General features: G+C 54.6%; 2 protein-coding genes across 6 annotated transcripts; one reads left to right on the top strand and one right to left on the bottom strand.

The window, feature by feature from the left end:
* The first annotated feature begins 672 nt into the window (after positions 1 to 672).
* On the top strand, positions 673 to 7,552 carry UBXN6 (UBX domain protein 6). The gene is given in 12 exon segments (XM_050312613.1): positions 673 to 949; positions 1,698 to 1,855; positions 2,102 to 2,163; positions 2,280 to 2,399; positions 2,638 to 2,735; positions 3,051 to 3,126; positions 3,216 to 3,273; positions 3,276 to 3,299; positions 3,845 to 4,070; positions 4,393 to 4,523; positions 5,077 to 5,222; positions 5,838 to 7,552. Coding segments are annotated over 12 exon segments (1,311 nt in total). The 5' UTR covers positions 673 to 866; the 3' UTR covers positions 5,967 to 7,552.
* Positions 6,811 to 25,525, bottom strand: CHAF1A (chromatin assembly factor 1 subunit A). 5 transcript variants are annotated; one of them, XM_050312612.1, is made up of 15 exons: positions 25,436 to 25,525; positions 24,304 to 24,354; positions 23,486 to 24,201; positions 21,562 to 21,618; positions 20,254 to 20,495; positions 19,884 to 19,944; positions 19,375 to 19,443; positions 18,596 to 18,819; positions 17,130 to 17,298; positions 16,911 to 16,991; positions 16,719 to 16,808; positions 13,604 to 13,865; positions 12,162 to 12,643; positions 8,601 to 8,694; positions 6,811 to 7,340 (listed from the first exon to the last, which is right to left on the bottom strand). In XM_050312612.1, exons 2-15 carry the CDS (start codon positions 24,350 to 24,352, stop codon positions 7,270 to 7,272), a joined length of 2,667 nt encoding a protein of 888 aa, XP_050168569.1. In that variant the 5' UTR covers positions 24,353 to 24,354; positions 25,436 to 25,525; the 3' UTR covers positions 6,811 to 7,269. The 5 variants fall into 5 exon arrangements, with proteins under 5 accessions (XP_050168569.1, XP_050168566.1, XP_050168565.1 ...); XM_050312609.1 differs by lacking the exons at positions 16,719 to 16,808; positions 16,911 to 16,991; positions 17,130 to 17,298; positions 25,436 to 25,525 and adding exons at positions 14,056 to 14,145; positions 14,248 to 14,328; positions 14,467 to 14,635; positions 25,015 to 25,146; XM_050312608.1 differs by lacking the exon at positions 25,436 to 25,525 and adding an exon at positions 25,015 to 25,144.
* Positions 25,526 to 25,810: the final 285 nt, after the last annotated feature.

The raw sequence follows: 25,810 nt of genomic DNA, 5'->3' as shown, positions 1-25,810 counted from the left end.
TGGATTGTTCCTTCACCCCTGTGTTTGTGGCCCTGGTTGCCACCAGGGTGTCCCAGCGGTTGCTCCCTGTGCCGATGCCACCGGAGCAGCAGTGCCAGGAGCTGCTCCACAGCTGCCCCTGCCCAGGTGAACACAGACCCCCCCCATTTGGGGTGGGGGTCCCCCTGATCCTGCCCATGGCAGCCCCTTCCTCGGCAGGGAGTGTCCCGTGTCCCAGGAGGAGTTGTTGTGCTGTGGAATTAAACCTCGTGGAACAGCCTGACTTGCAGGGGGTGTGTCCATCCTCAGGTTTTGGGCAAGTGCAAGCCTAGGGGGTGCCTGGGGTCCCATGGGTGCAGGTCTGGAGCCTGCGGGGCTCTGTGGGTGCGGGTCTGGGGTCCGTGGCAGTGAATGGGTGCAAACCCAGAGGGTGCCTGGGCTCTGTGGGTGGGGGTCTGGGGTCTGTGGGGGTCCGTGGGTGCGGGTGTGGGGTCCGTGGGTGAAGGCCTGGGGTCCGGAGGGGTCGGTGGGTGCAGGCATGGGGTCTGTGGGGGTCCGTGGGGGTCTCTGGGTGCAGCCTGGCGGTGCCGCGGGGTCCGTGGGGGTCCGTGAGTTCCATCCTCGCCTCCGCCGGGGCCCGAGCGGGGCCGGGCCCGGCCCGTTCCGGTGACGGTGAGGGCGGGCCGGAAAGGCGGGCGGGGCCCGGCCCTGGCCCGGAGCTCCCGGTGCTCCCGATCCCTGTCCTGGTGCTCCCGATCCCATCCCGGCCCTGTCCCGGTGCTCCCGATCTCTGTCCCGGTGCTCCTGATCCTGTCCCGGCGCTCCCCATCCCTGTCCCGGCGCTCCCCATCCCATCCCGGCCCCGTCCCGGCGTTCCCGGCCCCGCCATGCGCAAGTTCTTCCAGGAGATCAAGGCCGACCTGAAGTTCAAGACGGCGGGGCCCGGGCAGAAGCTCTCGGAGCCGTCCCGGTAACGGGGGATGGGTGCGGGGGGGATCGGGAGCCATCCCCGGGACCCCCCGGGCCTCCCTGAGGGAACGGGGGACACACCGGGACCGACCCCGGCACATCCCCCGGGGGTCCCCGGGACCGGCGCATCCCCCGGGGGACAGCGGTGTCCCCGCTCCGTGGGGCCGGGTTTGGGTCGTTTTCCCCCGGTTTGGGGTCGTTATCCCCCCATTTGGGTCGTTATCCTCCGGTTTGGGTCGTTATCCTTCGTTTTGGGTCGTTATCCCCGGTTTTGGGTCGTTATCCTTCGGTTTGGGTCGTTATCCCCGGTTTTGGTCGTTATCCCCGGTTTTGTGTAATTTTCCCGACGGTTGGGTCGTTTTCTCCGAGTTTGGGTCGTTATCCTCCGGTTTGGGTCGTTTGCCTTGGGGTTTGGGTCGTTTTCCCCGGTTTGGGTCATTCCCCCTTATCCTGGGGGAAAAAAGGGGTGTTATTCATTTTGGAGCCCCTGCCTAGAAGAGGGTGTGTTGTGCACTCCCCCCCCCTCCCCAAAATGAGACCCTACCCTCCCTCTTCTAATGAACACCCCCCTAATTAACCCCCAACCTCTACATGAACCCCCCCTGGGCTGGGCCGTGGGGTGTTCTGTTCCTTTTGGGGGGTATCCCTGTGCAGGAAGGGGTGTCCCCCTGTTCCCTTAATTAACCCCCCATAACCCACACCCTAATTAATCCCGAGGGGGGTCACCAAGCCCGTGCCCCCCCTCCCAGGGCCCCCAGGGAGAAGCCCAAAGCCGAGGCGGCCCCCAAGCCCCGGCAGGCCCCGACGGACGAGGCTCAGATGGCGGCGGCCGCAGCGCTGGCCCGGCTCGAGCTGAAGCCCAAGGGAAAGGCACCTTCCTGCTCCCAGGAATCCATCAAGAACCAGGGTAGGAACGGCTGGAGCTCCGCCAGAGCCCGGGGATGGCGATCCCGGGTGGAAAACTGCCCGGGTGGGACACAGGGAGCTGCTTGAGCGCGATGGGAATGGGGTCAGGGTCACAGTCACCCTTGGGCTGGGACGCAGCACCTGGGCAGGTGTTGTTCCCTTCCCCAGGTGTTCCCCTCCCCTGTGCTGTCCCAAAGCCTCTGGAATGTGCTGAGCCCGTGCTGTAACCAGGGTTTGTGTCTCCTAGTGAGGAGAGAGCTGATGGCCGAGGCAGCTGCCAGCGAGAAGGGGCTCCCCGAGGAGGAGAAGGTGAGGGAGGTGCTGCCCTTCCCTGCTCTGCCTGCCCTGTGGGGATCAGCCAGGGTGTTAAACAACAGGCAAACCCGAGCCAAGCTCAGTTTGGTGCCTGGTTTTCCCTCCTTCAGGAGCAGGAGGAAGGGGCAGCTGCTCCCTCTGTCTCGGGGGTCTATTTTATCTGCCCCTTGACCGGCGCCGTGGTGAGGAAAGACCAGAAGGAAAAGCAGCTCCGGGAAGCCATCCAGGCAGTGAGTGCTTTCCTTCCTCCTCCTCCTCCAACTCCTTTTGTGTCCCCTCCAGTGACCTCTCCAACCTTCTCCCTGTAAAATCTCCCCCAGGACAATTTAACTTTACCTGTTGAACCACCTTTAGGGGTGTTTTATCCCACCCCACGGGGTGTTTTATTATCCCACTGTGGGGAGGAACAAACGTGGTGCTGAGTTGGGCTCAGCTCCTCCCTGACCAGCTCCTCTCCTTCTCCCCCAGTATTTCTCCGTGGATCCAGTGGCTGCTTCCATCATGGAGATCCACACCTTCAACAAGGACCGGGAGAAGGTCCGGGTGGGCGTGGAGACCATGGCCAAGTGAGCGGGGCTGCCTTGGTGGGACTGAGGGCACGGGGGGCTCGGCCCTTTCCCAGGTGGGTTTTCTTGCTGTGCTCCAGGCAAAGTGGGGGTTTTATTTTGGGGAAGAAACACCTGAATTGTCAGTTGACCCAATTTCAGCATCCTGGAGGTGTTTGAAAATGAGCAGTTGGGCCACCAAGCCAGGAGGTTTGGAAACGCTGATGTATTTCACTCACCTCTTTTCTCTGTGAGAGATACTCTGAGGTCTCTGTTTCCTGTTCTGCCTTGGAAGATCCATGCTTTGCTCCATGCAGTGCCTCCCTCTTCCTGCAGGTACCTGGACAACATCTACCTCCATCCAGAGGAGGAGAAATACCGGAAAATCAAACTGCAGAACAAGGTGTTTCAGGTGAGCTCGGGGTTCCTGCAGCTGCCCGGCCTCGGAAAGTTTCCTTTGCTTGGAGCAAACTCCATCTAAATCCTGTCCTTCCCTTCCAGGAAAGGATAAGCTGCTTGGAAGGGGCACACAAGTTTTTCCAGGCTGTGGGGTTTGAGACAAAACGCTGCCTGTTCCAGGGCAAGGCAAGGAAGGCCAGAGTGGTGATGTGGGGTTTGGGGAGGGCTCTCTGGCAAGACACGACATTTTCCAAAGATCCTTCCCCTTCTGTTTCCTATGTTGTTCCTGGAAAGACCAAGAGCCTCAAAAGGGAGTGGGGTTTGCAGGGAAATGGGGTTTGTGGGGAAATGGGGTTTGTGGGGAGCGGGGTTTTCAGGGGAATTGGGCTTACAGGGAATGGGGTTTTCAGGGGAATTGGGTTTGCAGGAATTGGGGTTTGCTGGGAGTGGGGTTTGCAGGTACTGGGGGAATGAGGTTTTCAGAACGAGGTTTTCAGGTATTGGGGTTTGCAGGGAGTGGGGTCTGCAAAAAAACGGGGTTTGCAGGGAATGGGGGTTTCAGTGGAGTGGGGTTTGCTGGGAGCAGGGGGTTTCCAGGGGAAGGGGGTTTCCAGGGGAAGGGGGTTTCCAGGGAGCAGAGCTGGCAGGTGCTGAGGTTAAGCAGGGTGTTTAGGGGCCAGGCTTTGCAGCCGGGGGGATCCGGGCACAGCCCCCTGCCCGCCTGGTTGCAGATGGCCCCGAGGAGGAGCAGTTCTACGTGCTCAAGGAGGAGGTGCTGGCCCGGCTGGAGGACCTCAAGGAGCGCAAGGAGCAGCTGCTGAGCTCGGAGCCCCTGCGGGCTCGGCTGGACCGGCAGCCCCGCCTGTTCCAGCCCTCCCCTGCGGCCGCCAGGTTCGAGCTGCCCGACGACTTCTACAACCTCAGCGCTGATGAGATCCGCAGGGAGCAGCGGCTGCGGTGAGGGCTGGAACAGGAGGAGGGGCTGGGGGGTTGTCCCTCTCCTGAGGGGCTGGAAGGGTTTGTCCTGAGGGCCTGGAGCAGCAGGAGGAGGGACCAGGGGGGTGCCAGCCAGGGGTTTGTCCCACAGAATCAGCCAGGTTGGAAAAGACCTCTGAGATCGTCCAGTCCAACCCATGACCCAACACAGACCCTGGCACTGGTATGATCCTGGGTTTGTCCTGAGGGGCTGGAGCAGCAGGAGGGGCCAGGGGATGCCAGCCAGTCCCTGTTGTCCCACTTTGTCCCCATCCCTGGTGCCTGAAAGGGTCTCTCCCCGCAGGACAGAGGCAGTGGAGAAGGCCTCGATGCTGAGGACAAGAGCCATGAGGGAGAAGGAGGAGCAGAGGGAGATGAGGAAGTACAACTACACCCTGCTCCGAGTGCGCTTTCCTGACGGATACATCCTCCAAGGTAAAAAAAAAGGCTCCTCACCCTCCTCATCCTGCCTTTGGGCACCTTCTGAAGGTGCTTGTAGGATAAAAAGCTGACTATTAACACAGCTCGTAGAGTAAAACACCAAACTAGAGCGGGATGTTTCTCCAAGAATTCCCATCTCCATCTCAGGGTTGGGATTTTAAAGGTGGGGAGGAATCCCAAGGCTTCATTAATTAAAGTCTCCTCTTCCCAAACCTCTGGGAACAAGCTGGACTCATTAGACCAGCGTGTCACAGGAACCAGCAGGAGGCTGCCCTGTGTGGTGTCAGGCTGTACAACAACATAAATCCCCTTCCAATCTTCCAGCAGAACTCTGGAAATCACTTCAGGCTCTCCCAGCTCTTTGTCACAGCCTGGCAGGGGCTTGCAACAATGGAAGAACTTTCTTTGGGCACTCTGCTTTCATGCATTTTGGGTTAAATCAGCCTGGCTGCGTGGCACTGAAGTAGTTGAGGCAGTCAGAAGGGGCCACAAAAGGTTGGATTTTTGGGAAAGGCCACGCTCCCTCACCTCGTTTCTCTCATGGCAGGGACGTTTTACGCCCGAGAAGCCGTGTCTGTGCTCTACAGCTTCGTGAGGGAAGCACTCAGAGATGACTGGCTGCCCTTTGAGCTGCTGGGGCCTGGAGGTCTCAAACTCACTGATGAGAACTTGGCCTTCAATGAATGTGGGCTGGTGAGTGGAAAAAGAAAAAAAAAAAAGCCAGTGAGAGTTGGTACCTTCCACAGAGTCCCCCACTAAGCTTGTTCCAAAATCCCTCAGCTGCTTTTAGAGAGAACTTTCATTTTAGAGAGCACTTTCCAATACAGTCTCAGAGCTTGGGGTGTGTCTTCAGCTTTCAGAGCCCCAGGTTGTGCCCTGGCCCCTCGTTTTAAGCACAAGCAAACAAAGGAACTGCTTGGAGGCTTCAGAGTCTGGAGGGAACTGCAGGGGGCTGAGCGTCCACACTGGGAAAAGAGGGAAAGGCAGCAAAGGCAAGGCAGGGACACGAACAGAAAAGCCCAAAGCAGCGTCTCCCAGAAGGAGCTTCTCGCAGAAATCCACCCTTGTCCATTTTAGCTGAAGCTTTCCCAGCTCTGGGAACGGGCACAGAGCGTTACAAGCCCAGAGAAACTGGGGATGTTCCATCCCTGGAAGTGCCCAAGGAGCAACCTGGTGTGGTGGGAGGTGTCCCTGCCCACGCTGTGTGTGTGGGGAGGGTGGGTGTGGAACAAGCTGAGCTCTCAAGTCCCTTCCACCCCAAAGCATTCCCTGATTTTCCAGCTCACTAACGTGCCTCTCCCGTGGCAGGTGCCCTCAGCCCTCCTGAGCCTGTCCTGGGACGCAGCGGTCATGGCAGACATCGAGGCAGCAGGAGAGGAGCAGCCCCACAGCCCCCTGAGGCCGGAGCTCCTGGCCAGGGTGCAGACCCTCCCCTGAAATAAAGGGCAGTGGGCTCAGTGCTGCTGTTTTTAGACTCTTCCCTCCCTTTCCCAGCAGCTGCCAGCTGTGTGCCCTCACAGGGGACGGTGGGGGGGCTGTGCAGACCCCGCACTCTGTCCCCACGCAGCTCCAGGAGCCGCGGCCTCGCCCAGGGAGGCACCTCCTGGGCTGCTCCAGGGGGCTTTAAGCACCACATTCCAGGAGGGTGTTCCCAAGGCAGTGGTGGAGCAGGGATTAGTGCTGCTAGGCTGGATCACCAACCTGAGCCTCGGGGGGGTGGGGCTGGGTTTAGAACTCAGCTGCCCCTTTTGCTTCTGTGTGCACTGTAACTCCTGCGGGAGAGAATATATTGGGGTAAGGTGACACTTAGTGCGATTAAATGGAATTATTTAAAGACTCAGTTCTGCTCCAAGTGATTTGAATTGCACTGTGAGGGGTTGGGAATGCCAAACCAGTCAGGGCTGGGGCTGGCACTGGTGTTACTGGGGCAGCCTGAGACTGACAGCAGGTCCTGGCTGCTGGTGGTGCCCACTGGGGACATGAACTCCCTTTTAAGGGACTAATTAATAACCCACAAATCCCAGAAAACGGCACTTTGTTCCCTATCCCACCAGGTTTGATGCCAGTTTAGTCCTTTATACCTCAGTTTACTCCTTTATACCTCAACCTTCATGTTTTCCCGTGGGCCAGAGACAAGCTCTGATGTAAACGAGGGGACTGAGAATCATCCCCTGACCTGTAATTAATTCCAAAATAAGAGCAACAAGATACCTTTTTTTTTTTCCTCCCCCTCTTTCCAAATGTGCTGTTCTCTGTAGCAAGCAAAACCACAGACAGGATGGTACAAGAGCATAAATCCATATATAATTGTACATCATTTATAGCCAAGGCCACGCTGTACAACATTATGAACAGTCATTCCCCCCCCCCACCCCGTGGCATCACAATAAGCTTATCCCAAAAAATCCCTCAGCTCCTCTTAGAGATAACTTAGATACCTTCCATTACAAAGAAGTATCAAAATTTCAATAATGCTTTATTAAGGTCAGATTAATATGCAGTTTTGTGGTTTTTTGTTTTTTGTTTTTTTTTTTTAATTAAAAAAAACCAAGCTAAAAAGCTAGAACTAATTAAAAAAAAACATTTAAGCTTCCATCTGGGCTGAAGCAGAACAAAGTGCTGTCTTCTCTTTACAAGAAATGTGGAATACTTTCAAGTATCTTGGGCAAAGATACACAGGGTTTAAAGTTTTCTAACTCATTCTACATACATACAGAGGAGTTAGTAGGCATTTTAAGTCTCAAACTGTATCAGTTGGGCTGGTGTCCTGGGGAGCAGCTCTTGTACCACTGGGTTCTGAAGCTGTAGAGTCTGCAAAGGACAAAACACGTTGGGTTTGTTGTTAAATCACCTCGTTAATCCAGCAGAATTTATCTACTCCCTGTGTTGTCTCAGCCTCCTTCTCCCCCCTTGCTTCAAAACCGGCTTTAAATGTTGATTTTGTATTTATTATCACCCATCCAGAATAAAATAAAAAAAAATAAAATAATAAAGACAAATCACTTCAACCACTAAAAAAAAAAGGGATTTTCATCATCTTTTCAGTGCTTTTTGAGTCGGGCAGAGCTAAACAAGCATTTTGTGTCAGCAGAGCCCAAAGGGGGGGAAGCACCTCCAGAACAAGGGGGTGACAAACCTGAGGCGAGGTTTTTTTCATCTCTCAGAGCCCTGGTAATGAAGCAAAAGCAGCTTAGAGATTTAAAACCAAGCTGCTTGTCAAGCAGTTTGTTGTTTTTTTTATTGGGAGGTGGGAGAGGATGGAGCAGCAGCTCCAGAGAGAAAGGAGATCTGCCTGGGATGGTTCAGACCCTCCAGAATTCACGTGCTCTGGAGGAGGAGGAGCTGCCTGACACAAAACCCCTACTTGGCTGAACTCAGGGGTGGGGGGTTGTGCTGGGATTGCTGCTCTGGGAGGGCAGCAGGGAAGGAGCTGCGGGGTTTGGGAGCCACGTCACGCGCCCGGCATCATCGACACGGCTGAAAAACCCTCCTCGAGATCAAAGGAGCTGCTCCACGTCCTCCCCACACCCCCTGCACCACAGAAGGGGTGGGTTTGAAACCCTTTTCCAAGGGATAACTGGGACACAAAGCCCAGGAGCTGCTGGGATTTGGGGAGCAGAGCGTGGCTGGTGCCCGGTGTTATTTCCTCCACCCACAACCCCACACCTTGGAAGGGCTCTGAGCACCCCAGGGAGCAGCAGCATTCCCCAATAATTAATGGATCTGCTGGATACAAACCCTTAATGCTGCCCTTTTTTTAACTTCCCAGAAATAAACAGGTAACACTGGCAGCCAAGTGCTAGTCACAAGTGTTTTTGTGCTATTTAGGAGGGAGGAGGAGGAGGAGGAGGGAAAGAAAAGGCAGGAGCAGGTTAGAGGAGACCAGAAATAGCAAAGAAGCACCCAGGCAAAAAAAAAAAAATGATAACAAGCAGAGAAGTGTTTAGGATAAAAGATGGAGAGAGAAAAGCTCAAGGAATGGGGAAAAAAGGGGCAGAAAAACCTCAAGTTTGGGTGCCCACTGTCCCTGCTCTGCCGTGCTCTCCCTGGGGGGAGTGTCAGCATTCCCACCTTTTGCTGGCTGTACATCCACAATCATGCAGTCATCATCTTCCTCATCTTCCTCGGTGTCTGCCTGAAACCCATCCATCTCCACAGCTTCAGCCTGGAGGGGGAGAACAGGTACCAGGTGTGGTGTACAGCAAGGGCAGGGTGGCACCGGGGCCAGGGGCACACTCTGAGCAGGGAGGGGGGCACGTTTGGAGGGAAGGGAATAAATAAATTAAAAAAAAAAATTAAAAAGTCAGCAATTCCCAGCTCCAGCAGGCACTGGCTTTGACCAAAAGGCCTCATCTGCAGTGGCACAAACAGTGGGAAAGGTGCCAGGCTCCTGCTCCAAGATTTTTCCCTCTTACACAACGGGCTGAGCAGCCCACGCAGAGCTCGGCTCGGGCCTTGGGGGGGATCTGACTCTGTTGGATTCTGGTGGATTTTTGGAAGGGAAATCTCTCCCCCCACCAACCCCCAGCTGATTGTTTTCATGGAATCACAGAATCATTGAGGTTGGATCTCCAGGATCCTCGAGTCCAACCCCTAAGCCACATCCACGTGGCTGTTCAACCCCTGCAGGGGTGGGGACTCCCCCTGCCCTGGGCAGCTGAGCCATTCCCTGAAAATCCCTTTCCAGGGAGAAATCCTCCCTAATATCCACTCTAGACCTCCCCTGGCACAACCTGAAGCCATTTTCCCCTCGTCCTGGCCCTTGTTCCCTGGGAGCAGAGCCCGACCTGGCTCCCCCCTCTCCTGTCAGGGTGAGAAGGTCCCCCCTGAGCCTCCTTTTCTCCCAATTTTCGGGTGTTTTCTTCCTCCTGAAGGTGGAAAAACAACTTTTTCTCCTCAGGTCTGACCTGTGACCTCCTCACCTTTGTCAATCAGCTTTTATCCAGGCTGAGGGGGAAGGGGGAAAAGGTGACAATTCTTCCTGCCCTGCCCACAGAAAAAACAAACCCAAACTGCCTCATTTTGAGTGGAAAAACCCCAATACAAGGGGTGGCTGAAGCTGCCCAGCTGTGAGGTTTTTTTTTTTTTAAATTATTATTTTTGTTTTTACCCTTCAGCTGGAAAATGACAACCCTGATCCCCCATCCCCACCCAAGCCAAGGAATTCTCAATTTTCCACCTTTCCAGCTGACAGATGAAGGCTCCTCCCCCCACGTGGGCAGGCACTGCCCACTCCAACACCCACACTCCTCTCCCTCCAGCTTCTGTAAAAAAAAAATCACCTTTTGCTTGCACAAGTCCTGCTTTGGAGCTTCAGGGCAAGGAAACACGTGCCAGGGGAGGGGAAATGTGGCAGCTGTGCCCTCCCAGCCCTTCTCCCTTGAGCTTCCAACCCGGCTCAACAGGTTGGTTGGGCTCTCAATCCCAAGGCAGGGCTGATTTGGACATCCTTTTTTTTTTTTTGGGGGGATGGTGACACCTTTTTGCAGCACAGCTTTAAGGAGCTCGCAAACATCCAGGCATTGGTGATGTCATTCTCCTCCAAGCTTTTGTTTTGCTGTTCCTGCTGAATTTCCAGTGGGTGCCAAGCAGAGACTTTTATCTCCCTGCCTTTATTTAGTGCTCCAGAAAAGAAAAAAAAACACAAAAAAAAAACCCCAAGCAGATGGAGTTTGGGGGCTGAGCAGCTTCTCACAAGTCTCTGATCTCCATCAGTACCTGAATGCTGAGCTTTTGCAGGGGAAAAGGCAAAAAAAAAAAGAAAAAAAGCCAAGAATAGATTGGGAAGGAAAAGCATCAAAAGCATCAAAAGCCTCATCTGAGGTCCAAGGCAGGGGGTGGGATGAGATGAGCTTTGAGGTCCCTTCCAACCCAAACTATTCTTGGATCCTTTCCTGACCTGGTGCACGGGACATGGGGAATAAATGGAGATGGAGAGGGAACGTTTCCAAGGGCCTGGAGTGCCAGGACAACAGGGAACGGCTTCAAACTGCCAGAGGGCAGGATTAGGGGGGATATGGGGAAGGAATTCCTCCTGGGAGGGTGGGAATTGGCTGGAATGGACTTCCCAGAGCAGCTGTGGCTGCCCCATCCCTGGAAGTGTCCAAGGCCAGGTTGGAACAACAACCCAAACCATTCCATGACCCCATGAGCACATTCCTCAGCCATCCTTTGGGATGATTAAGCTCCACCACCACCTGAGGTCACCCTGGAAAGCAGGAGAAGCAGCAAGAGGAAAACCACAGCAAAGCTCCTGAACATCACACCTGCAAATTCCCCCTCCCTGTGCACCTCTGAATTATTGTTTTTAACCCAGCACTTGCAATTCCAGCTCCCTGTGTGTCAGGATGAGCTGGAGGCTCCACAGGCAGCACTGGGGGAACACATTTAATCAGCTGTGAGTGCCCAGCCCGGGCTGTGCCTCTGGCACATCAAAACCTGACACAAATCACACACAGCTGGAAAACCAGGGCCAAGCAGACACTCCAAATATTCCCAGCTTGGATGCAGTCAGTGCCAGAGAGCAGAGGATGGAGGAACAGCAGGACAGGAATGTTCCCAGTGGAACAGAGAGTCCCTCACGAGAGGAACTCATCTCTTTGGTGCTGTGATTTCACTCCTGTCCCCATCCAAGGGCTTTTCTGGTGTGAAAGGCAGGAGTTTGTGTTTGGAGATGGGGGTTCCAAAAAATACACCCAGCCCCATTCCCAGCTGGGGAGGGACAGCCTGAACATTGGGAATCAACACCCTGAACACTCCAAAGTGGGAATCAACACCCTGAACACGAACACCCTGAATGTTCCTCACTGGGAATGACCACCCTGACCACCCCTCACTGGGAATGACCACCCTGACCATCCCTCACTGGGAATGACCACCCTGACCACTGGGAATGACCACCCTGACCATCCCTCACTGGGGTGACCACCCTTCACTGGGAATGACCACCCTGAGCATCCCTCACTGGGGGTGATCATGCTGACCACTGGGAATGACCACCCTGACCACTAAGAATGACCACCATGACCATCCCTCACTGGGAATGACCACACTGACCACCCCTCACTGAGGAGTGACCACCCTGACCACTGGGAATGACCACCCTGACCATCCCTCACTGGGAATGACCACAGGGCACTGTCATGACCACTCCTGACCACTGGGATGACATGCCACCCTCCGTGACATCCCTCACTGGGAGTGACCACCTGACACCCTCACTGGGAATGACCACCATTGACCACTCCTCTCACTGGGGAATGACCACCCTGACCACCCCTCACTGGGAATGACCACCCTGCCTACCTCACTGGGAATGACCACCCTGGACATCCCTCACTGGGAATGACCACCCTGACCATCCCTCACTGGGGATAACCATGCTGACCACTGGGAATGACCACCCTGAACACTGGGAATGACCACCCCTCACTGGGAATGACCACCCTGAACACTGGGAATGACCACCCTGACCACCCTGACCACCCCTCACTGGGAATGACCCCCCTGACCACTGGGAATGACCACCCTGACCACTGGGAATGACCACCCTGACCACTGGGAATGACCACCCTGCCCACCTCTCACCAGGAATGACCCCCCTGGCCACCCCTCCCCCCTGCAGCCACTCACCTGCCCGTCCCTCCGCGCTCTCTTCATGAACCTGGTGATGGACATGCTGCCCACGCCCTTCCTCTTGGCCGGCGCGGGGTTGCTCTGCGGTCCAACCGTGCCCAACACGGGGGTCCCCTCCTCCTTCACCCCACAGGGCAGCCCGGAGCAGGGCACCTGGGTGACGTAGTTCCACTGGCAGGGCACGGGCAGGTGCTCCTGCTGGAAGCTGCGGAGCACGTCCATGTGCACGTACCAGCACATGCGGTGCTCGGGCCGCTTCTCGTACACCGAGCTCTCCGAGATGATCCTCTTTAGCCTGGCCTTGGAGGGCACCCCAATGTCCTCCCCCCCACAGGGGGGCTGGGGGTTTAGGGGGCTCCCCTGGCTGCCCCCGGCCGCGCCACTGAACAGTCCCTGCCGGCAGCACTCCTGGAATTCCTGGATGATCACCTTGCTCCCGTTGACGTTGCCGTGCAGCAGAGGCAGGAGGTGGCCCAGGACTGGGGGGGACAGAGGTGGGGGGGGAAAACAATGGGTTAAAAGTTCAGGAAAAGCCTGGTTGGGGGTAAAAAATAAATAAATAAAACCCATCAGCACAGTTTCCAGAAGGGAAATAAAGAGCCTGGGATTCGTTTTTAGGATGGGATTGCCCAGAAAAGTTGTGGCTGCTCAAGGCCAGGCTGGAGAAGGGAAGGCTCAAGGGAGACCTCAGAGCCCCTTCCAGGGCATGAAGGGGTTCCAGGAGAGCTGGAGAGGGATTTGGGACAAGGCATGGAGGGACAGGACAAGGGGAATGGTTTCCCACTGTCAGAGGGCAGGGAGAGAGGGGATATGGGGAAGGAATTCCTCCTGAGAGGATGGGAAGGGGCTGGAATGGACTTCCCAGAGAAGCTGTGGTTGCCCCATCCCTGGAAGTGTTCAAGGCCAGCTTGGAGCCATCTAGGATAGTGGGAAGTGTCCCTGCCCATGGCAGGGGTGGGACTGGGTGATCTTAAAGGTCCCTTCCAACCCAAACCATCCTGAGATCCCATGATTGTAACAAGAGCTAAACTTGATGTAGGAAAATCCCACCCCCCCCATGAAATCTTCACCCCTACTGAGCCTTTCTGCGAGTTCTTCCCACCCCTGTGTGCATCAAGTGCAGGAGAAGCTCAGGACTGAAACCCAACACACAAACAAAAGCCTCTCCCTCCAAACAATAAACAGGTCCCTGTGCTCAAGGCCCACCCTAAATCTGAGCCTGCTCAAGTCTTGTTAGCTGCACTTCCTAGACTGTGCAGAGCACGAGTTTTTGGAGATCCTAACTGAGGCCACACCAGCTGCACTGCCAGAAAACTCCTTTCCAAGAGCTCCCAGAGATTCCTTGGATTTCAGACTGGTCAGGAACAGGCCATGCTGAACTGAACCCTCAGCTCTCTCCCCGGGGCAGAGCACAACCACCGAGCCCCTTCAGGTCTTACTTTGCTGATCTCTGGCTCTTTTTTTGCTACACTTCTGGGTCTGCTGCTCTTCCTCTGCCACAGGTGGGTCCAGGACACAGGCTGTGAACTGCTGGAGAACCTTGAGGTCGGGGTTTGTGCCGCTGTCCTGCTCTGCCCCCTCCCAGACACAGCCTATCTTCACAGGCTGCAGGACGTGGAACCTCTTGCCCTTGGCGATGAGTTCATCCCACTCCTTGGCCTTCAGCTTCTGACGGACCTTCTGGTTCTCTGGGTCACACTCCTAAAGGAACAGGGGACACCACAGACCTGTCACACCCCCTGCAGGGAACAACAGGAGCTGTGGGTCACATCCCCTGGGCCCCACAAAGCCGCTCCTGAACCGTGCAGGTCTGAGGGAGCCACGGCCCTGCCAGTGTTGACACTAAAACCACAACTCACCTGGAAAGCCAAAGGGCACCCAGCTCACTTACCTCTGTCACACCTTCATCTTCAGATAGGTACCCATGGGGTACAAAAAACCCATCGTCCTCATCTTCGTCCTCTCCCTCCTCTTCATCATCCTGAAAGCGAATTGATTAGCGATTACACCCACGAGCTCCCAAGTGGGTTTTTCCCCCTCACTCCCCTTAGTTGGCTCCCAAATCTGGTTTTTTCCCTCTCACCTCTTCACTGTGGGAGAGACTCTCTCCAGGCTCCTCCTCTTCCCATTCCTCATCACTATCCACTTCATAGTCCAGCAGTTTCTGCAAGACACCCCAAGATATTCCGTGAGTCACCCAAACCTCGCTTAGGAGTCCCCAAAGCCCTGAAAGCAGCTCAGGAATCATGGATTTGGGGCGAGCTGGAGCACAGAGAAGGAATCCCAGCAGAGAGGAGCTTACACTGTCCTTGGCCCAGGGGTTCCTGGCACGGATGAGGGTGGTGCTCTTGTTCCAGGTGCCCCAGTAGGCAGGCCGGTGGTTCTCGCTGAACTGCAGCAGCTTCATCCTGCCGAACTGCTCCCTGTCGGGAACGCCGTCCCTCTGGCAGCTGTCCACCACCACCACGTCACTGGGGGCACAGGGGGGACAGAGGTGGCTGCAGAGCCCACACAGCACCCCCCTCCTGGGGGACACAGAGCCCACACAACACCCCAATCCTGCTCGGTTCAACGCCCCCTCGGTGCGGCCACGATCCCACCCCGAGCAGGGGGGTCGGATCCAGGTGGTCCTTAAGGGTCCCTCCCAAGCCAACCTGCTCTGGGATCCACAGGCTCTCCTAGTTCTCCTGCAGGAATTCCAGACAGCCCACTTTCCTCCCTTATCACCTCTGTATTATTCCCTTGGTAAGCCTCGATATTCCCTCGATATTCCCTTGGTAAGCCTCGATATTCCCTTGGTAAGCCTCGATATTCCCTTGGTAAGCCTCGATATTCCCTTGGTAAGCCTCGATATTCCCTTGGTAAGCCTCGATATTCCCTTGAACAACCCGATATTCCTTGAACAACCCGATATTCCCTTGAACAACCCCGATATTCCCTTGAACAACCCCGATATTCCCTTGAACAACCCCGATATTCCCTTGAACAACCCCGATATTCCCTTGAACAACCCCGATATTCCCTTGAAAAACCACGATATTCCCTTGGAAAAACCCCGATATTCCCTTGGAAAAACCCCGATATTCCCTTGAAAAACCCCGATATTCCCTGGATATTCCCTTGATAAATCATCCCAGATAGGCCAGGACTGGCCAGTGCTGAAAGGCACAAGATTTCCCAGAGGGAAAGATTTTCCCCTCAATTTTATACCCAAAACGTCACCTGCTCCTTACCTCAGTTTTTACTCATAAGGATCTCTCTGTCCCCTACAGGTTACCTCAGATTTTAATCCCAAAATATTCATGATTCCCTAGATTTTACCCCCCAAAAAAAACCCTCCCTGGTTACTTCTATCTTACCCCAAAATGTTCGAAGGGGTTCCAGGAGAGCTGGAGAGGGATTTGGGACAAGGCATGGAGGGACAGGACAAGGGGAATGGTTTCCCACTGTCAGAGGGCAGGGAGAGAGGGGATATGGGGAAGGAATTCCTCCTGGGACGGTGGGAAGGGGCTGGAATGGACTTCCCAGAGAAGTTGTGGCTGCCCCATCCCTGGAAGTGTCCAAGGCCAGGTTGGAGGCATCTAGGATAGTGGGAAGTGTCCCTGCCCATGGCAGGGGTGGGACTGGGTGATCTTAAAGGTCCCTTCCAACCCAAACCATCCTGAGATCCCATGATTGTAACAAGAGCTAAACTTGATGGAGGAAAATCCACCCCCCCCATAGAACCTTCACCCCTACTGAGCCTTTCTGTGAGTTCTTCCCACCCTGGTGTGCATCAGGTGCAGGAGAAGCTCAGGATTGAAACCCAACACACAAACAAAAGCCTCTCCCTCCAAACAATAAACAGGTCCCTGTGCTCAAGGCCCACCCTAAATCTGAGCCTGCTCAAGTCTTGTTGGCTTCATTTCCTAGACCGTGCAGAGCACGAGTTTTTGGAGAGCCTAACTGAGGCCACACCAGCTGCACTGCCAGAAAACTCCTTTCCAAGAGCTCCCAGAGATTCCTTGGATTTCAGACTGGTCAGAAACAGGCCATGCTGAACTGAACCCTCAGCACAAACCCTGCGGCAGAGCACAACCACCGAGCCCCTTCAGGTCTTACTTTGCTGATCTCTGGCTCTTTTTTTGCTACACTTCTGGGTCTGCTGCTCTTCCTCTGCCACAGGTGGGTCCAGGACACAGGCTGTGAACTGCTGGAGAACCTTGAGGTCGGGGTTTGTGCCGCTGTCCTGCTCTGCCCCTTCCCCAGACACAGCCTATCTTCACAGGCTGCAGGACGTGGAACCTCTTGCCCTTGGCGATGAGTTCATCCCACTCCTTGGCCTTCAGCTTCTGACGGACCTTCTGGTTCTCTGGGTCACACTCCTAAAGGAACAGGGGACACCACAGACCTGTCACACCCCCTGCAGGGAACAACAGGAGCTGTGGGTCACATCCCCTGGGCCCCACAAAGCCGCTCCTGAACCGTGCAGGTCTGAGGGAGCCACGGCCCTGCCAGTGTTGACACTAAAACCACAACTCACCTGGAAAGCCAAAGGGCACCCAGCTCACTTACCTCTGTCACACCTTCATCTTCAGATAGGTACCCATGGGGTACAAAAAACCCATCGTCCTCATCTTCGTCCTCTCCCTCCTCTTCATCATCCTGAAAGCGAATTGATTAGCGATTACACCCACGAGCTCCCAAGTGGGTTTTTCCCCCTCACTCCCCTTAGTTGGCTCCCAAATCTGGTTTTTTCCCTCTCACCTCTTCACTGTGGGAGAGACTCTCTCCAGGCTCCTCCTCTTCCCATTCCTCATCACTATCCACTTCATAGTCCAGCAGTTTCTGCAAGACACCCCAAGATATTCCGTGAGTCACCCAAACCCCGCTTAGGAGTCCCAAAAGCCCTGAAAGCAGCTCAGGAATCATGGATTTGGGGCGAGCTGGAGCACAGAGAAGGAATCCCAGCAGAGAGGAGCTTACACTGTCCTTGGCCCAGGGGTTCCTGGCACGGATGAGGGTGGTGCTCTTGTTCCAGGTGCCCCAGTAGGCAGGCCGGTGGTTCTCGCTGAACTGCAGCAGCTTCATCCTCCCGAACTGCTCCCTGTCGGGAACGCCGTCCCTCTGGCAGCTGTCCACCACCACCACGTCACTGGGGGCACAGGGGGGACAGAGGTGGCTGCAGAGCCCACACAGCAACCCCTCCTGGGGGACACAGAGCCCACACAACACCCCAATCCTGCTCGGCTCAACCCCCCCTTCAGTGCGGCCACGATCCCACCCCGAGCAGGGGGGTCGGATCCAGGTGGTCCTTAAGGGTCCCTCCCAAGCCAACCTGCTCTGGGATCCACAGGCTCTCCCAGTTCTCCTGCAGGAATTCCAGACAGCCCACTTTCCTCTCTTATCATCTCTGTATCATTCCCTTGGTAAGCCTCGATATTCCCTTGATATTCCCTCGAAAAACCCCGATATTCCCTCGAAAAACCCCGATATTCCCTCGAAAAACCCCGATATTCCCTCGAAAACCTCGATATTCCCTCGAAAAACCCCGATATTCCCTCGAAAAACCCCGATATTCCCTCGAAAAACCCCGATATTCCCTCGAAAAACCCCGATATTCCCTCGAAAAACCCCGATATTCCCTGGATATTCCCTTGAAAAATCATCCCAGATGGGCCAGGACTGGTCAGTGCTGAAAGGCACAAGATTTCCCACAGGGAAAGATTTTCCCCTCAATTTTATACCCAAAACGTCACCTGCTCCTTACCTCAGTTTTTACTCATAAGGATCTCTCTGTCCCCTACAGGTTACCTCAGATTTTACTCCCAAAATATTCATGATTCCCTAGATTTTACCCCCCAAAAAAAACCCTCCCTGGTTACTTCTATCTTACCCCAAAAATGTTCATTCTGTACCCTACAAATTAACTCAGATTTTAATCCCAAAATATTCATGATTCCCTAGATTTTACCCCCCCAAAAAAACCCTCCCTGGTTACTTCTATCTTACCCCAAAAATGTTCATTCTGTACCCTACAAATTAACTCAGATTTTAATCCCAAAATATTCATGATTCCCTAGATTTTACCCCCCAAAAAAAACCCTCCCTGGTTACTTCTATCTTACCCCAAAAACGTTCACTTCGTCTCTAAATTACCCCACATCCAAAAAACCCCCAAAAAAGCAGGTTTTATTCCATCTGAACGAACTCATTTAACCTGTCACCTTTTGGCCACATCCCAAAACCCCCCAATTTACCTCAGCCTTTCCCTCCAGGGATGTTCACCCTGACCCCTCCTCACCTTTCCCTACGGAACGACAGAAATCCACATCCTCAGGCAGGGAAAAATGAAGAACTCCCAGGAAAACTCCACCTCTCCAACACCAATTCCCACCTCCAACCCCTCCTGCAGCTCCTGAGAGGGGACAAAAAGCCCTCCCAGCACTGACCTGTTCACTGTGTCAGTCCTGTTCCTGACCCAGGTGGCGCCGGATTTTCGTGGTTTGCGACATTTCAGGTCCCTCAGGAAGGACACTTCGCAGTCCTGGGCGGGCAGGAGCTTATCCAGCTGTTCCAAGGAGTCTGGATCTGGGACAACACGGCTGAGGGGAGCCAAAACCATGTTCTCCTTGATCTCAAAAGGGGCGAACTTCCCACAGGAGCCTGCGAGGATCTGGAAGAGCAAAGTGAGGAACGTCAAGGTTTGGACAGCCCAGGAATTGCAGCCCCAACGTTCCAGCCCGGGGTGAGGGAAGATTTAGGTTAAGCCTTTCCCAAAGCTCCAATTCCAAGGCAGTTGAGGTGTTTATGGAGGACTGGGAGTTCTCTCAGTGGAGAAGACACAGCTGAGAGTTTTATGAAACCAACCCCAAACCTCTCCTGGAATCTCTGCTCTGGCCTTTTCCTTAAAATCCTTTGCACTTTGAAACAAGGAAATTAAGCAAAATTAACCCCAAACTTCTTCTGGTGTCTCAGCTCTGGCCTTTTCCTTAAAATCCTTTGCACTTTGAAACAAAGAAATTAAAGAGAATAATCCCAAACTCCTCCTGGACTCTCAGCTCTGGCCTTTTTCCTAAAATCCTTTGCGCTTTGAGATGAGGAAATTAAGGAAAATTAACGCTCTGTGCACCTGAGAAGCTCTGGGATGAGAAGGAAATGGGGGTGTTTGTTAGAGACAACTAAAGAGAGACCAAACACCCCTCCCACACATGACCAGCAAATCCCTCACCTTGGGGGCTTGAGGAGTCTTTGGTTTCTGGAAGAACCTGGTGATTTCTGCTTTCTGGGCGTTGATCCGCTGAGAAATCAGAATAAAAATGTGAATTTACAGACACCAAGACAGGACAGAGCTTTCCAATTCAAGGTGAGCCTGTGCATGACTCATCTCCAAACCTCCCCCAAAAAATCACTGCCTGTCCTCTCTGGCATTCCAACATCAGGGGCAGGGGGAAAACACCCAGAGGGAAAAGACTTGGGAAGGGGAAAAGCAAAGGAACCAAGAGGTGTGGAAGGAACAGGTGAAAATCCACGTGGAGCAGCTCCAGCAGGTGAGAGGGGACAGGGCTGCATCCCACAGGGAGCTGCTCCACATCCCAGCTGGAGTGCCAGTGGCACCATCTCCACCTGGAGAAGCCCGGGATCCTGCCAGGGAACACCTCCCTCAACGATTCACCACGGGAAAAGAACTCAGAGACAGGCAAAGGGACACCTTTTTGTTTGGTAACCACCAATATTTACCTTTTCCTCCTCTCTTAACCGTTTCTCCTCCTCTTTCTTCCTCTTCTCCTCGAGTTTTGCCCTGGAACAGGGAGTTAATTTGAACTGCCACGCACCATGAAGGGTTTATTTGCCCTCAGCCCTTCCCCAACCTTGCCAAGCAAGAGGAAAATAATCCCCCACTCCAGCCTGGCTGAGCACACAGAACACTTCCCTCATTGCTCCTGGAGCAAATATTGAGCCAGAGGGGACTCCCAGCAGTGGGAAAATCCGTGGCACTGCCATCTCCCAGCTCAGAGAGGGAGCAGAAGGATCTGCCAGGCCCTTCCTTTCCAGCCCATCCCACATGGCATGGGAATGTGGGGGTGGGAATCCCTCCCAAGGCACTCACTCCAAAGCTTCCTGCCTCTCCTTGCGCTTCTCCTCCTTCACCCTCAGCTTCTCTGCCTTCTCCTTCTCCTCTTTTTCCTTCTTTTCCCTCCTTTCCTTCTCCTTCAGCTCCTTCTCCTCCTCTTTCCTCTTCTTTGCCTCCTCCTTGGCTCGTTCTTTGGCGGCTTTGGCTTCTTCCTTCAGCCTGCCCTTCTCCTCCCTCTCTGCCTGCAGCTTCTGGAGCTTGTCTGCTCTCTCCTGATCCTGGAAAAAAAGCAGGATATTCAGGGAATTGTGGCTTTTTGGGCACAGAAATCTTAAAAATAAAAATAAATTAAGTAAAGGATCAAAATCTTCATTAAAAGCAGCGTTTCATCCCTTCAGCTGACACACCCACTCAGTGCTCTGGTGTGGGGTTCATTTTAGAAGTGAATTTGGAAATCCATAAGGATTTCCTGATGTTTTCCACTGTCACAGGAGTGGGATTTGATCCTTGGGAGGTCCTTCTTAAATAAGAATTCGAGAAAAATAAAGATTTTTGGGGGAAAACGAAACAAATCATTTGAGAAAACCAAATTAAAGAGTTCAAGAGTAATAAATCGAAGAATAATAAATAAAGAATTCCAGGAGGAAAAAAAAAACCAAACCAAACCAAAGAATTCCAGAAAAATCAAAGAATTCCAGAAAAAAAATTTCCAATCAAAGAATTCTAGGAAAAAAAAAAAAAAAGGAATTCCAGGAAAAACAAAATTAAACCAAACATTTCCAGGGGAAAAAAAAAAAAAAATCAAATACTTCCAGAAAAATAAATCAGAGAATTCCAGAAAAATAAAACAAGGACTTCACAAAAAATAGCCCTTTTTTTTTTATGCTGCAGGAATTGCATTTCCAGCCTGGTTTTCCTGATTTCCCATCCCAACTTCCCAAGCTTCCAGTAATTCCAGAGAGCCCCCCACAGCCAAGTGGAGCCAAAGGGAACGACGGAGTCCTGGAATTTCTGGGATCTCTGGGAAGTTCCCAGCACTAGGGGTGGTTCTATTTGATTTTCAGCCTCATTTTTAACTCCCCTCTCTCCCTCCCAGCCCTGCTGTTTTTAACAGGGGGTTGAAAAAACAGGTTGGGATTGGAAAAATGGGGGGAAAAGGGTGAGAAACCCCTCACTTCGAGCTTTGGGAAGAGCAAAATCCATTCATTCCCTGCATTAAGGTCTTTCCATATCCAGGAGTGTGAGGAAAAGCAGGAAAAAAAAAAGAGATCCCAGCAAAAAAAAAAGGGCTTTGTTTGCTGCTCAGGGTGAGTTTGGGTGTGAGGGGAAAAAAAGAGCCCTTACCCTTTGCAACCTCAGCTTCTCCTTCTCTGCTGAGCTCCTGTGGAATTTCTGAGGCACCTGCAAGCACAGAAGGGAAGTTTTAGTTTTAGGGAAGAGCCAAATCCCATTCCCACAAAAAATTTAAAAAAAAAAGAGCACAGATTGGAAATGGAGCAGCAGATTGGACCCAGCACCCTCAGAATTCCTGCAGGGCACACCCAATCTTCCCTGATTCCCATGAAATCCCCCTTCCCAGCTTTCCATAAACAAACCCCTCAGCTCCAGAGTGCCTTTTCCAAGGGGATGTGCCTTGGAATGGAGAGCTGCTCATTAAATTGGGGGCAAAGTCGCTTTAAAATTGGGATTTGGGACTGGTTTTTAGGCTGTTTCTTCTCGTCATCGCAGCCCACTTGTTTTCCCATCGAGCCCAAAATCCCAGCAGGTCACACTTTTTACTGCTAGGGAAGGATAAAAGGAGTATTTTATGTTTAAGATGAGTGGTTAAAGCCTTAATTTGTCAATATTTCAGCACCCTGTGGCTCGAGTTGCTGCATCCCCCTCTTCCCCCTGCCACTCACAGCACTGAAACTCTGCTTGACAGACTAACACAGCCCAGCTGCTCTATTTTCTATATTTATCTGGCACAAAAGAAGAGCTCTTTTCAAAGTGGGAGCTTCAGTTTGGCAGCAAAACAAACATTCCAGGCCTCTCAGCTGTGGATTTTTTGGGGAAACCCCCCATTTTAGGGAGCAAACCCAGTCTTACCAAGGCCCTGTTTGCAGGATTACACCAGGAAATTAATATTTTCTGCTGTCCTGCTGCACTGGAAATACTTCATGCCTGCTTGAGTGTGTCTGTTTGTTTTAGAGATGAAAGATTGTGGGTTTGCAAGGAGGGAAAAAGAGATCATTTTGTGGGGGGAAAAAAATAATAATAAAAAAATCCATCATTTTGGGAGTTCCTCGCTCATCCAGGGAGGGGTTTCCCTCAGTTTGCCCTTAAATCCTGAGGGAAAAGTTGATTAAAATCTCTCTCTCAAGAGGCTCAAGGTGGGATAAATAGGGAAGTTAAACCCCTTTGAGCTTCACTTACCTGAAGAACACACCTGGTTCTCCACCTCAACAATCTCCTCCCTTGATACCACTCCCATTTTCCACTCTAAAAACGGGGTGGAACAAAACAAGGGGCAGATAATCCGGCCTAAACGTAAACCAGGCTGGGCTGCAGCACCTGCCAGGGGTGACTGTGCCCTCCCTGATCCCTTCCCTGGAAAAACTGAGCCCTGGGAATGTTTCCTGGTGTCCTTGGAAGTTTCTCTGTCAGTATTTTCTCCCAAATTGGGGTATTTTGGGGGTCTCTCGTTGAAGCATCAACCAGGAGGGCAATAAAACCACCTCATCTAGGGCTGATCCCAGAGAATTTCGGGATTATTTGGGTTGGGATGACCTCAGAGATGAGGCAGTTCCACCCCCTTTGCAACTGGATCCAATCCCAGGGATGGGGCAGCCACAACTTCCCTGTGCCAGGGCTTTTCCATGCCAGCTGCAGGAATTCCAAGCTGGAAAAGCACCTGCACTGATTTTAACCAGGGAGGGAAGAAAAAGGTGCTCACAGGAATTCCAGGAGGATAAAAGACAGGCTGGAAAACAGCACCTAAGGGGCCAAACTGTTATTACCAAAAGGCCAAGTCCCAGCAGGTGTTGAATTAAACACAAAATGAAACTGTAACACAGCTCAAAAGTTACAATCCCAGGGCACAAATCCACCAGTAACTCCGAACCAGGCGAGGCAAAAAACCCTGAGGGGGTTTCCAGGACGATTCCAAAGCTGGCAGGAAATCCCAGGCTCAACCACCAACCTTCCCCTCTGCCTTCCCAGCATCCTCCTCACCCCACAAACCGACCCCAAGCAGCTGGAAAACCCCGAAATGAGGGGGCAAACCAACCTTCCTGAGGGGGGTGGAGGCAGCCAAAGGGTTTGTGTTCCTCTTGGGTCCCACCCCGAGCTCGGGGGAGCTCCCGGAGCTCAGGGAGGACTCGCTCAGTCCCGAATCTCCCTCGGGAGACGATTCCAGGGCCTCGTTCCCCTCGGGAGGAGCCCCCTGGGGGTCTCTGCCGGCCATGATGTCCTGCAGGAGCACCACAGGTACCTTCCCCTCGAAGAGCACGGCCCTCAGTTCGCTCTGGCCGCCTCCCAGGGCCCTGCAGGGGGAGCAGGGCTGGCTCCCACCTCCCAGCCCGCCTTCTCCAGCTGCATTCCCGGTGGGATCCGCTCCGTGGGCGCTCTGGGGGGAGCTCAGGCAGCTCAGTTGCTTCCCCTCCTTCCCTGCCCTGCTGGGGGGAGCAGCTGGAGGGTCCAAACCCCCCCGGGTTGTGGCATCACCGAGTCCGTGGGCAGAGCCCTTGGGGGGCTCAGGGTCATTTGTGGCACCCCTGGGGTTTTTCTGGATGAAGTGATCCAAGGGGCCTTTCCCATTGACGAGTTTGGGGCTGAAATTCCCATCAGGGCCCAGCTGGCAGTCGTTCTCCACGTTGTCCAGGGACGTGCCGGATGAATCCAGGGTGGGATCTTTGCTGGGGGAGCTCTTGGCTTTCTTCACCTCGGGATCCACCTCATATTTGTCCTTGGGCACCGGATTGAGGCGCTTGAAGGGCAGTCGAGCTGCGACAGCATCATCATCAGCAACAACAACAACAACAGGGGGTTATTTGGTGACATCACACCCACAAATTGCACAAATTCAGGTGACAGGCACACCCTTACCTTGCACGAGCTTCCGAGGAGGAACAGCCCCTTTGTCCCTGCACTCCATGGCTGGGAGAGAAAACACAATTAATCAGCACCTGGGGGGTGTTCCCGGGGACACAGCGGCCCAACAGCTCCCCCAGGAGCTGTGAGGGGGCACAAAGGGCTCCCAGTGTCACCCACTCCACCCCTGGACTGAGGGCAGGAACATCCCCAGGAGGTGGGAAGGGAAAATTCCTCCCTGTGAGAGTAAGGATTCCCCAGAGAAGCTGTGGCTGTCCCAGCCCTGGGAGTGTCCAAGGCCAGGCTGGAGAAGAGAAGGTTCCAAAGAGATCTGAGAGCCCTTCCCAGGGCCAAAAGGGTCTCCAGGAGAGCTGGAGAGGGACTGGGGACAAGGCATGGAGGGACAGGACAAGGGGAATGGTTTTACAGGGAAAGAGGAGAGATTTAGGTGGGATATTGGGCAGGAATTCCTCCCTGGGAGGGTGGGCAGGCCCTGGCACAGGTTGGGCAGAGCAGCTGTGGCTGCCCCATCCCTGGGAGTGCCCAAGGCCAGGCTGGAGCCACCTGGTCCAGTGGGAGGTGTCCCTGCCCATGGCAGGGGGTGTTTTAACCTCCCTCCCGCCTCGAACCGATGTGCGGCCCCCCCCCCACAACCGAACCCCTCGGCGGGCCCGTCCCCGGCGCCTCCTTTGTTACCCCGCGCCCCTCACCGGCCGCGGCCCTCACCTGTGCCCGCGGGCGGCGCGGCCCCCGGGCGGCGGCGGCGGCCGAAGCCCACACGGCCCGTCCGTCCGTGCCCTCAGCCCGTCCCGGCCTGTCCCGTCCCCTCAGGCCCGGCCCGTCCCGCCGCTCCCGGGCCCGCCCGGCCCGTCCCGCTCGTACTTGGCGGGAGCCGGGGCGACCCCGCGTCCCGCCGCGCTGATTGGCCGCCCGCCCCCACGTGACCCGCCCCGCCGCCCGCCCCCTGCCAGCGATTGGCTGAGCCCGCGCTCTGCCGCTGATTGGCCAAGCCGGCTGTCAGTCCGGCGCGCTGGAGGCGCTGATTGGCTGGCGGCGGCAGGGCCGGCTGGGTGGTCGCGGCCGGGGCTCCCGGGGGTGCCGCACTCACAGCGGGCGGCGGGAAAGGCCGCCCCGAATTACCGCTCACCTCTCCCGCAGCACCGAGCGGGGAGGGGGGGGAGCCGCCAACGCGCCGCTCGGGGCGCCGAGCCAAGGCGCGAAATGGCGGCGGCGCCAGCCGCCAATCAGCGCCCCGTTGGCGCGGCGCGCAGGCGCACTGTGCGCCGCGGAGGGTGCTGGTAGTTGTAGTTCTCCCTCTCAGCGGCGCGGCGGTTTCACCATCCCTTTCCGCGGCGAGCGGCTCCGACCTGGCTGTCCCCGTGTCGCGCTCTGCTTCCCTTCCCCACGGGCGACACGCGTGGCGGTCCCTCAGGAATAAACACGTGGCTACGGCGGACTCTGTCGCGACTCGCGGCGTTTGGTCCGCCGCGCCAGCAGGGGGCGCCCTGGCGGCGCTGGGCGC

Source organism: Myiozetetes cayanensis, unplaced genomic scaffold (assembly GCF_022539395.1).
Source record: "Myiozetetes cayanensis isolate MyiCay16 unplaced genomic scaffold, myiCay2020 scf178, whole genome shotgun sequence".
Lineage (NCBI taxonomy): Eukaryota > Metazoa > Chordata > Aves > Passeriformes > Tyrannidae > Myiozetetes > Myiozetetes cayanensis.
The sequence above is the reverse complement of the archived record's forward strand: the minus strand, read 5'-3'. Positions and strand labels throughout refer to the sequence as shown.

Excerpts from the sequence above, each read along its gene's own strand:
- CHAF1A (XM_050312612.1), bottom strand. The coding sequence starts at position 24,352 with ATGGAGTGCAGGGACAAAGGGGCTGTTCCTCCTCGGAAGCTCGTGCAA. Across the intron at positions 18,820-19,374 it reads AGACTCCTCAAGCCCCCAAG|ATCCTCGCAGGCTCCTGTGG; the intron begins GTGAGGGATTTG and ends TTGCTCTTCCAG. Across the intron at positions 16,809-16,910 it reads GTCTCTCCCACAGTGAAGAG|GATGATGAAGAGGAGGGAGA; the intron begins GTGAGAGGGAAA and ends ATTCGCTTTCAG.